The sequence below is a fragment of the Myotis lucifugus genome, unplaced genomic scaffold (genome assembly GCF_000147115.1).
Source record: "Myotis lucifugus unplaced genomic scaffold, Myoluc2.0 scaffold_32, whole genome shotgun sequence".
In the NCBI taxonomy this organism is placed as follows: domain Eukaryota; kingdom Metazoa; phylum Chordata; class Mammalia; order Chiroptera; family Vespertilionidae; genus Myotis; species Myotis lucifugus.
This window is the reverse complement of record NW_005871080.1, coordinates 4398027-4409009: the sequence shown is the minus strand read 5'-3', so window position 1 is coordinate 4409009 and position 10983 is coordinate 4398027. Positions and strand designations below refer to the sequence as shown.

Here is a 10983-nt window from a genome sequence, read left to right as displayed (position 1 = left end):
ATTATCTTAAAGGAAAATCCAATATAAATATAGTGATGATAGATGTGGTAAGGCAAGTTATTAGAGTAGGAAGAAGTTATTTACCTGTAAGAGAAGAAATTAGAAAGATATTTGCTGGTGACTACTCCTTGTATTGGAAATAAGGAAAATTCTTATAATCTACTTCTCATCTATGGCTAAAAGTCTGAAGAAAAATTTATAATTCAAACCACACAAGAACCACTCCTTCACTTTTGGAAAAGATGTTTCGAATGAGGTAAACTGGAAAAAAGTAGAAGAGAATTCGATGGAATGCCAAGAGTTTGGAAAGGTAGGGTGCTTTTCCATTTGACAAGACTATCGTAGTGAGATGGCCACTTAACAGGAAGTAGAAGTGTATTTGGGGAAAAGACAGAGGTTTTGTCTTCCAGAAAACTTGAAGTCGCTATATAGGAATGTGGTCTCTCTTGGGTGGTGTTGGGCCTTGAAGAAGAGGATGCTATCAGAAGCAAGGATAAGACATTTCTGACAGTGGCAATTTTATTCACGGGGACAGGGCAGCTCAGTTAAATAGGGGAGATGGGTTCTGGAGTCTGATTGCTTGGGTTTAAATCCACTTTTATGACCCGCTGTGCAGTCTCAGTTATGTTAACCTCCTTAAGGACCAAGGTTCTTGTCAGTAAAAGAGAAATCACTTGGAGACCGAACTTATGGACTGGGCATATGAGTAAAGGAGACAACATAGGTAAGAAGAGTGTCTAGTATAAGGATAGTACATTCTAAGCACTCAGTTAATGTTAGATCCTTTTATTTTCATTCATTAATACATTTTCAATAATTTCCCAAGTCGCAAGCAAGATGCATGTATCAGGAGCAGAGTAAATAGAAGAAAGAAATCTGAGTGGAGAGAAGAGAAATTGCAGATGAAAGATTTCTTGGTGCTTTCCTTGCTAAAGCATGTATTGGTAGAACTGTCCTACAACCTCCTTCAGAAACTAATGTCTCATCAGGTCAGGAGCATTAAAAGGTCAACCAGATGGGTCGCTCATGGATCGGCTGTGTGAAAAATTTTGAATGAACATCGCAGTTGACATGCCTCTCTCTTTTCCAAAGGAACCAAACACAAAGCAGTATCCTTAGAGAGAACACACACTTTCCAGGACAAGTTTCAAGGCCTGTTAGAAATGCTTGGGTGATGCCCACTAAACTGCAGTCTATTACACAGATACTCCATAGTTACAGGCAACCAACTTTCGGGGAATTCATTTGATAATAAACAATATGCTTACAATAAAAATATATCAATTCTGCATTATGAACTGCCAATATGAAAGAATAAAATGCTCAGTTATTATGTTATACAAAGGGCAGAATTTGGAAGTGAAGGGTGGGGAGATCTGACCTATATCTTGCCCTAAATCTCCAGAAGTTTCACTGCTAAGCATTTAGGAAATTCTATTTAAATAGAAACTGACTTGGACATTCACCTCTTTTGAACTTGTTTGATTGGTTTACCCAATTCAAATCAAGACATCCTGGAATTAAATTTCCACATGAATAAGGTTCAGAAAAGACATCCAAATTGACACTGAATGATCAAAACTTTTTAAGGGTAATTTTTTCTACTATTGAGGTTCATGATTCACCTGACAGTTGGAATGATAACTGAAATTAATAAATGGAAGATTTGTGGTATGAATAATATTATCATACAACTGAGAAATAAAATTGACTAGTCATTTATGTAAAACTTCTACTTTATCGACTTAAAAGCAGAAACATTTTTATTACTTTTCTAAATAAGGTGGGTTTAAAAGTGCCTACCTCAATATCTCAATAGAGAAAGTACTCAATAAATGTCAAATTTAAATTTTAGTGGAATGCAAATGAGTTCTTAACAGTGTCTAACAGGGGTTTCAGATTTTTTATTTCACAGTACTTGTTCGTGGCAATTTATCCTATCAAAGTCAACATTTACGTAGTGTTCTTTTCCTCTTTTGCAGGCCCAGTTCCCAGGAAAAGCAAGCAAGCAATACACCATTGGTAAGAAAAATTAAGCATTATATCATTGGTGTCTGCCTAGGAATAAATTAAACAGGTCGAAGTAAAAGAGCACAGGATCACAAGAATAAGTAGCTCATAATTTCCTTATTAATTTAAACTATTCTATAGGTTAAATTGTGAACATGTAAGAAACACACTTTATCAGTGACACATTCTTAACATATTTTCAAATGATGATTCGACTTCATTTCCCAACCTTAGACTCAATCAATCCAAAGACTGTTCTCACTTATAATTTTCATATTATTACATTTTCAATGTATTACTAGTGCTTAATATAAACAAATACAAGGCTTTTGGGGCCCAATTAGGGAAGGAAAATGGACTAAGTTTCCACATATATCATAAAGATAGAAAATTCATGAAGAACTTCACTTTGATGAAACCTGATACACTGACAGTAGTAACATCATGAGATGTTTGGTCAAGAGACCAAAAAGTTAACACACTGGAAACTTGACAAGTTGGTAAGCCAACAGGAGGATAATTAATCACACAGTTAGAGAAACCATTGGATGGTTAGCATCTTGTTGCTAAGCAATGTTTCTAGGCAGCAGATCTCACATCTTAAAGGACCAGAACATTTTATTTTTTTAAATACAACATATTTTTCAAATTGATTATGTGTATTTATGTTTGTCAACTTTTGGGTCTCTTAACTTTCTATATACCTATGAAATTTATGGACTATGTAATTTATTTTTTAAAAAAGTTATTGACTGGATGTCAATATGTATGATAGCCCTCACTAAAATAAAAGTTTTACACTCACCATGTAGCAAATGATAGAGTTTGCATATGGTCAGATAATAAAACCAATCAGAGAGGGAAAGATGCCTTCAGTGATGTGCCTATTGCAGCTGAATAATGAAATAAAAATATATTTGAGGTTGATTAAAATATTAAAGTAAATTTAGGTATGAAAATATCTTTACTCTAAAAATACTTAAATAGGACTTGGTACTAAAGAAAATATCTATGATAGCTATCAAAAAAGACAAATGTAGGAAAATTTTGACATATCAAACTTTGAATTATATTCCACAAGCATAAAAACTTTTGGGATCTGCTATTCAAATTAGGTTGTCATTAAAGTATCTTTATTTGAACTTAAAATAACAGCAGTTAATATCACAGTTGAAGGAAAAGAAAACTGAGCTAGAGTAAGAGCACTGGTACTTATCAACCTTGTTCTCCTCACATTACTCTCAACACTTCATGTTACAGAACTCACACAACTTTCCCCCCACTCTCTGGCTGATTCCGGTCACTGGTGCTGCCTCCAGCACATGCTCAGTGAGGAAAAGGGAAGCTGATGAATAGGAAGTGCTTCCCAAGGACAGTGTTCAGTCTCTAAAAAGAGTGCTATGTATTTAGACAAAGTATGACAGAAAATATTGCCAGTCCTTTTTTCTCTTTCTTGTTTTGTCTCTTCATCACTTTTCCCCCAAAAGCATTAATGTTAGGTTGATTTTTTCCCCCTCTATATTAAAATGTTTGTTACCAGACTTCCCGGTTTAAAATGAAAAATTTTCTATAATTTTCCCCTGCCAATATTTTGATTGAAATCCTACTTTCTTCCTTTTCCCATCTAGGGTCAGTAAAGCATGCCAAGTTTCTCGTGGAGAAAAGCTGGGGATGGGTTAGGGACAGGGATGAGGCTGAGTTACTTTGCTGTGACGGGTGGAGGGAGAAGGAGGCAGGAGGGAACACAGCCTCACTGCACCACAGAGTTGCAGATCAGATCTTGGATCATGGGAAGTAATATTGCTTCACATGATGGTACTTCACCTTTCTTTTAAAAAATTAACCCACTATCTCTCTACTCAAAGAGAAGAATTAAGCTGCCATCTTGTCAACTCTATAATTTTTCTGAATTGGAAATGAATTTAGAAAGTTTATTTTAGTCTTCTAAATATAAGTAGTTTCAGTAGCATATTTGGCCTATTATATCACTTATGTCTTTTCTTTCACAGAACTAACACTTTCATTTTATTCAAAATATGGCCAATTTATTAAAACCAAACAGAATCACCCCTGAATCATGGCCTACTTAAATTTTGTATGATGAAATTAACACAGCATTGACTAAATTTCTTTTGTTATTACATTTTTACACATATAAGTTCATCACAGCTTAAGTATTTGAAGATATTTTCAATAGCTTGATTGAATCATGCATGCCATTTCATCTTCCTGGCCATTTATAGATACCTTTGACATGATTAGTGACTTTGGTGTACAGATTAATTCAGAAGATAGAAAGACAAGCACACTCACAAACACGTAAGTGATCCAATAAACAGGCAATGAGAAAGTCCTACTGAGCTAGGCAAAAGCGTTATTTCTTCCTTGTTGAAGGTATCAGCATATGCTACATCTTATGTTGCACAAGTGCACTCATTAAATATTATGAAATGTACAGCAGGCCAGGAAGCTCTAACTAGCTAGTCAAAGTCACTCATACCTGTGTGTTCGTATTTGTGTCGCAGAAGGGAACTGCTTTTCTGGAATGTCTTGTCACATAAGTCACACGCATACATGCCACTCTCTGTCTTCTTGATCTTCTTTCGAGACAGACAGGAGTCGGAGTCTGTCATGTCATCTAGGCCTGACATGTAGTCCTGTGCTCCATCAAGCAATTCTCCCTGTGATGTAATCACACAGTTCAACACAGTCTCTTCTCTTTGTATTGATACCAAACAACTTTGCATAGGCTGACATTTGGAGAACCTCATCATGCTTGCTATCAATTGATCTAGTTTTTTGGTTTTTTTTTAAAAAACTTATTAACTTACACAAACAATACATGAGGTCTCACATGTCAACAAAAACCTTCTCTATCCTAGATGGTAGAGCTCATAGTTTTTCAAGGATAGAAAATGGTTAATTCTGAAAGTGAGAAAAACATAACGTTTTCTAAAATCCTTAATTGTCTATATATCAGGAAATACCCATGAATGAAAATTCAACATCAGAATTTGTGTATTTTCCAGTGTGCTTGACTTCAGAAATGATATGTAGCTGCAGAAACCCCATTTTAATTGAATTTTATATTTAGGTACAAAATGTTATTATTATGCAATCTATTTAAATGTATGTCTACCAACTAACGGCCTCAAGCTATATTTTTATATTTAATTTTCTAATTTGAAATAGGGAATATTAATAACACTTTTTATCAATGTTCTATCTATGTTAAAACAGCCTTCAGCATTGAACAATAATGAATGTGGATCAGTAAATTATTAAATTTCTTGATATTTATTTTGTCTTGATCCAAGGAGTGCAAACTTGCATGATAACATACATTTCCATTTGCTAGTCCACAGTTCAGCTTTCTTAGACTACATTTGCACTAATTAATATTAGAGAAGATTAAATAGGCTTAAATACATTTACAAAGAGGGCAGATGTACTGTCAAATGGAATACGGGGACAGCTGTTACGGAGGTGCATGCTACTTATGCTCCTATTTTGCCAGCAGGGATTATACTGCATGATGTTAAAACATACCTGCTTTTGTATTTGAAAAACCACAAATTACTTACTAGTTTGAAATTATATAAAAAGTCATGTGGAATGTGCAAAATAATTTTTAGAATACTCTTCAAAATTCTTTATAAAACCAAGTGCACATCAAAATTATACATGCAATTGTGAACAGCTGTGACTTATAAATGTTAACTTTTAGCATCTATGGAAGTAATAGCAAATATTGTTATCAAAGTACAATTCCAAAAGTAGATGAGTCAATCTAAACAGACCTTAAAAATAAATATTAAATACTTTCTATTTTTAAGGCAAATATGCTTAAAGAGTACAGTGTTCTACTCTTTCTTCATTTAATTTCCTAGTCTAGGTTCAAATTAAAACAAACTCTATTTCTGCTGAAACCATAACACTTGAATTTTTTTCACTATCATTTTTCTCCTGCATGCACATCAATGATATTATTTTCATCTCTTCCACAGCAAAAAGATACGTCTCATTACCTGAAATCCTTGTTTCCGTTGGTATTTTCTCCTTTGCTGCATCTCAGCAAAAGTAGCTGCTCCAGTTGGGTAGGTATAGGCCATATGTGGTAGGAAGCTCATCTGATCCAGTCCTGGGTATGGTCGTAGCCCAGGGATACTGGTCTGGACTGGTGGCATGAAAGTGGCAGGGGGAAATGCGCTTTGTGGAGGAAGAGCTGTGTATAAAGGTTTGGCACTAAATGGGTTCATGCCGAACACTGGGTTAGTGCTTTTGTTGTCCAGATTATTTGAACTTGCAAACTCCTTCTTGATAAAAGTCAAGTTTAGAGGCTCATCTGAGTTTTCAGATGATGAAGAAACACTGTTATGGTCTAAGGTTATGCTACTAGCTTTTGTTTTGTTCTTGGTGGCTATAATACTTTTGGGTTCTTTCATTTGTTTTGGTAATGATAGGTCCAAAGGCTCAGCCTGGAGCTCCTCAGAAGAGAAGCTGTTTGGAGTGTAAGAACTACTGTGGGAGTTTTTAGAAGATGTGGAGGAAAGATTTAAGGGAGAAGGAGTGTTACTCCTTGAGTGGTCCAATTTTTCAACTGGTTTAATATTGGTAAAATGGGAAGGTTTTGTTAGCCTGAGAGGAGGATCACAATTCGTAACACTGTTGTGGAGTTCTGCTATAGATGGTGATGTTATGGAGTCCAGAGGTTTGACAGGAGACCTGGGTAATAAAGAGTCTTTTGTGGGAGGGTTACTGTTGGGAGCTAACGGCTTGGAGTTCCTCTCCAGTGATGGTGACCTGGAATTTGAATACTGGTAGACTTTTCGTTGCTCAAACCATTCCTTCACAAATTCCTGAGGAAGGCCCACAGCAATGGAAATTTTCAGCAGTTCATCAGAGTTGGGCTCCATGTTCATAGCATAATATGCTTTAAGTACAGACATGTGGTCCTTGTATGGGTTGATGGGGCTTGTCATTCCTTTCTCAGAAAGTACAGATGACAAGAGGAGGGCTTTATTATCAACAAAAACTCCAGCTTTGTTGGGGACTATGTTTTCATGAGGTTGCAGGACTGCCTTGATCTCTTCATTCATTTTACAAAGGTAACGTTCATGCTGATGCAAGGGAATGGGACCAGGAAAACTTTCTTTACAGAACTGGCATGAAAATGGAGTGGATATGCTGTGGTTCTCAATCATTTTGTCATCAGTGACCAAATCTATTAAAGTACGTAGCTTCTCTTTCTTTATATTACTGATCTGTCTCCTTGAGTCAGTAGTCAAGCTCTGGAGACAAGCTTTGGCTTCGTTGACTTTTTCTAATGTGTAGTCAATAATACTTTTAGTGGCACCATTATGACTCACTACTGGAAGACCTACAGGTGGAATATTAGGAGAGGTAACTCCTTGTTCCTCAGGTTGAGAGCATGGATCCTTCATGTGATAACCTTTCAACTTTGAAATTTCTTCAGCCTTGCAGTCCATTTTTTGCCTGGAAACCGTATTGTCCACAATCTGTAGAACCTTTTGTACCTCGCTTAAGTTGCTATTCATTGTGGGAAATCCAAGTAGAGGGGCTTCCATCCCTACACCTAAGTGCTGCATTGGACTCTGAGCGGACGGATGAACTCCTAAAGGGCTGGTGGCTCCAAGTGCACCATTCATAAAGGGACTAGTGCCGCTAAACCCGTGTGTGGCCATAAGAACTTTATAGTCATTGAAGTCTAGTGGTTCTGTTTTGATTTTAAGTAAGCCTGTTTGTTCAGACATACTGAGTGGTTTTCCATTCTCCAATTTGTTTCTTAACTGGGTAATGGCTGAATTAGTAGGAGAAGAAGAAACAGAATTAGGGGAAGAACCCGTCTTGATATTATTTCTCATTCGGCCATTTACAGAGATTAAACCAATACATTTCTTGCTGCTGATGTGTGAACTGTAGGAACCGGAATGGGAGAAACGTTTCTTGCAGTTTGGGCACTCGTACGGTTTTTCACCTGGAATGACAATTAGAGTTAACATTATATGTCTTTGATTAAGTAACGACTACAATTGTCTACCAAAACAAGAATCTGTAAAACCAAAGGAAAGGAACACAATGAGGTACCTCTACATTCTCGGTACTTAGATTAGAATTATGTGGCCACAACTGTTTCTGGGCTTTATCTACCCTGGGAGGACATAATTCAAGATGTTAGCAATGGAAGGTGAGGGCTATACCTTTTTCAGCCAAGACCCCAAATCTTGTCTTGCCACCGGCAGCCTCCTTTTAAACATAGTGTCAGATTAATGTGTGGTCAATAGCACAATAAAGATGTCACAGTATTAAAGGGAAGGATAGCCATGGCTTTAATCAATTCTTCAGAGATTCCATTGATTCTACCAATCCAGCTAGTCCTCTGAGTGGCATCCAATGTGGTAATAAAATGCTTAGCAGAACTATCAAAATAGTTATAAAGGAGAAATCTCGGTGGTAGGATGTTGTTTTGTAACATACAACTCTCAGGAATCAAGGAACATGTATGGTACAAAAGCTCTTTTCCAAAATTCTTCAATTTTTTTCTTTCATGGTTAGGTATCAAAAATGAATATTCTTTAGAATTTGACATTGGAGCTTCTTCAGGTCAACAATATTTAATCTGTAGAAGGGGCTTTTTTAAAGTAAAAAAAGGAGCTTGTAGATTTTGTGATAAAGCATTTGCGGTGTTTAAGAACTATAAGCATTCTTCTTCTTGCTGACTACCAAGATCATGCTTTTGGTGGTAACACAGTCTCATGGAGACAAAGCAGGCACACATCGTTTAGGAAATAAGTGGGGAGTTCCAAAAAGCTACAAGCAAGATTGTGTACATGTTAAGCAATCTTTTAGACTCCCCTAATGAAGCAAAATGCAAAGGAGAGTACCAGCTTCCCTGCTACTCACCACTGTGAATTCGCAGGTGTTCTTTCAGATGGTGTTTGTATTTGAAGGCCTTGCCGCACTCCGTGCATTTGAACTTGCGATTACCTGCTCCTTGGGTCAGCATTTGGTGCTATAAAAGGAGAAAGACTGACATCAGTTTTGTGCAGGAGAAACAAAGGAAATTTGCTACAAATATTTTTAAAAGGCCTCTTTTTTTTCAGACAGGCCAAAAGGTTTGAGTGCATGTTTATTTATTTGCCCAGTCTTTCAGAGTTGCAATAAAAGTGATAATGTTGGCAATAAAATTGGAACAAATAAAAAAAAAAGTGCTTTCACATGCGCATCCAACTACTTGCTTTAGAATTATCTCTGTAGTATCTCTTCCAAAATATTTCTCTGAGCCTTTCGAGAGGAGAAAGCATAATTGTGAACATGTTTGTGGTTCTCCGTGTTTACTGCAGATTTGAAAATCTGAAGGTTTCCTGATGGAATGCAACTAGTTTGTCAAGAAAAAAAATAAATATTATCCTGAAAATTCTAAATATCCCCCCCCCCCAGTAAGTCCCCTCACACTAACAACTCATTTTATCGCATTTTCTGTATCAGGGTAAAAATGTGTCTTACACTGAAGCAAAAACAAATCTGAAGAAGAGAGGAAAAAAAAACACCTCCCACTTACACTGAAGCAAAACCAAATATGAAGAAGAGAGGAAAAAAAAACACCTCCCACAAACAAAAAACAGCTAGGAGCAAGTGTAAACCCTCTTTTTCCTGAGGTGTTGCCTATCAGATCTGATTCATTATCAAATGTAAGTAAACCCTCTTTTTCCTGAGGTGTTGCCTATCAGATCTGATTCATTATCAAATGTAAGAGACAACATCTTGAGCAGTTTTATCACAGGCCAGTAGGAAAGACTTCAACGACTTTTCATTTTCCTTTTTAGTACTGTGCTAGGGAGTAGGGACCAAAAAAGAAAAAAAAAAGTTTGCTGAAAAGACAAGTTAAAAGCAGCGAAGATATAATCAAACACAGCTGACCTTTTTGAACAAGGAAATAAAAAGCACTGTGGCCTCGAATTCTGAAGGAAAGAAAAAATACAGTCATCCACTCTGGATGCTCAAGGTAGGAGGTCAGCCTTTTTCAAGCAGCAATGACACAAAAGCCTTTTGCAAAAAGACAGCACAGAAACGGTATGACAACTGCTAGGGTGTGCTGAATCTTCCCACATTCCTAGTGAGACAGATGGTGTTACATGGGACACAGGGAGGTTTGTTCAAACAGCAGCAACCTTCAAAGATCAAGCGGAGCCCAGCCCGCCGAGCGCCATTGAGGGACCAGCGCTCATATGTTGCTGAGTTGCATAAACAAACAGCAACAGCTGCTTTGCCTCCCCCCACAGCCCTCAGAGGACTACTATAAACTTTAGTTGTGCCACTGTTAATATGATACAATCATTTTAATTTACTAATTGTAAATGCCATGAGCAAATGAGGGGACTTCTCAACACCAAAGCTACCATTCATAATGCGCCAACACAATCACACTTCTGCATGTGAAATTTAAAGCAGTTATGCTAGATAAATATCTAGGCCCTTTTTCCCCCTAGAGTGTGTGTGCACATAAGAAAGGGGAGGTAAACTGTTACATAAGTGTAGCTATGCAAGCATAGTTTTTGTAACTGAACTTTGAAAAACATTCAGGTGACAAGCCCAATCAGATATAAATGGAGTGATTTACATGAAATGTTCTCTTAAAAGAGTAAAATTCCATAATATAGTGCCATCATCATTGCTTGATTGTGTTTGCTTAGTCTCATTTTCCTTAGTCAAAGAAAATAAAGCCCAAAGGAAACAAAACTTAAGAGTTTTGTAGCATATCCTGTTTAATAATTTTTAAAACAGATATGGTGGCGAGGCTCCTCTAGGGGGATTCCAGCTCCGGAGGGCCAGGTGCTGGGACGCAGACACACCATTTCTGTTACCACCCGAATACGTCACAATATCAATGTGCCGTCAATTCTCCCAGGAGGACAGAAAGAGCAGCTTTGCTAAAGCATTGAAGAGACACTG

The 10983-nt window shown here is 36.9% G+C and overlaps 1 protein-coding gene across 2 annotated transcripts in view; it reads right to left on the bottom strand.

Moving 5' to 3' along the window:
• ZEB2 (zinc finger E-box binding homeobox 2) overlaps window positions 1-10983 on the bottom strand; it is a 101817-nt gene that overhangs the window by 3271 nt on the left and 87563 nt on the right. Inside the window, exons 6-8 of one of the 2 annotated variants that reach the window (XM_023752431.1) lie at window positions 8935-9043; window positions 6039-8008; window positions 4511-4691 (exon numbers count right to left, since the gene is read on the bottom strand). In XM_023752431.1, coding sequence (XP_023608199.1) covers window positions 4511-4691; window positions 6039-8008; window positions 8935-9043 — 2260 coding nt within the window. The remainder of the gene's footprint in view (window positions 1-4510; window positions 4692-6038; window positions 8009-8934; window positions 9044-10983) is intronic. The other variant, XM_023752432.1, reaches the window with a different exon arrangement.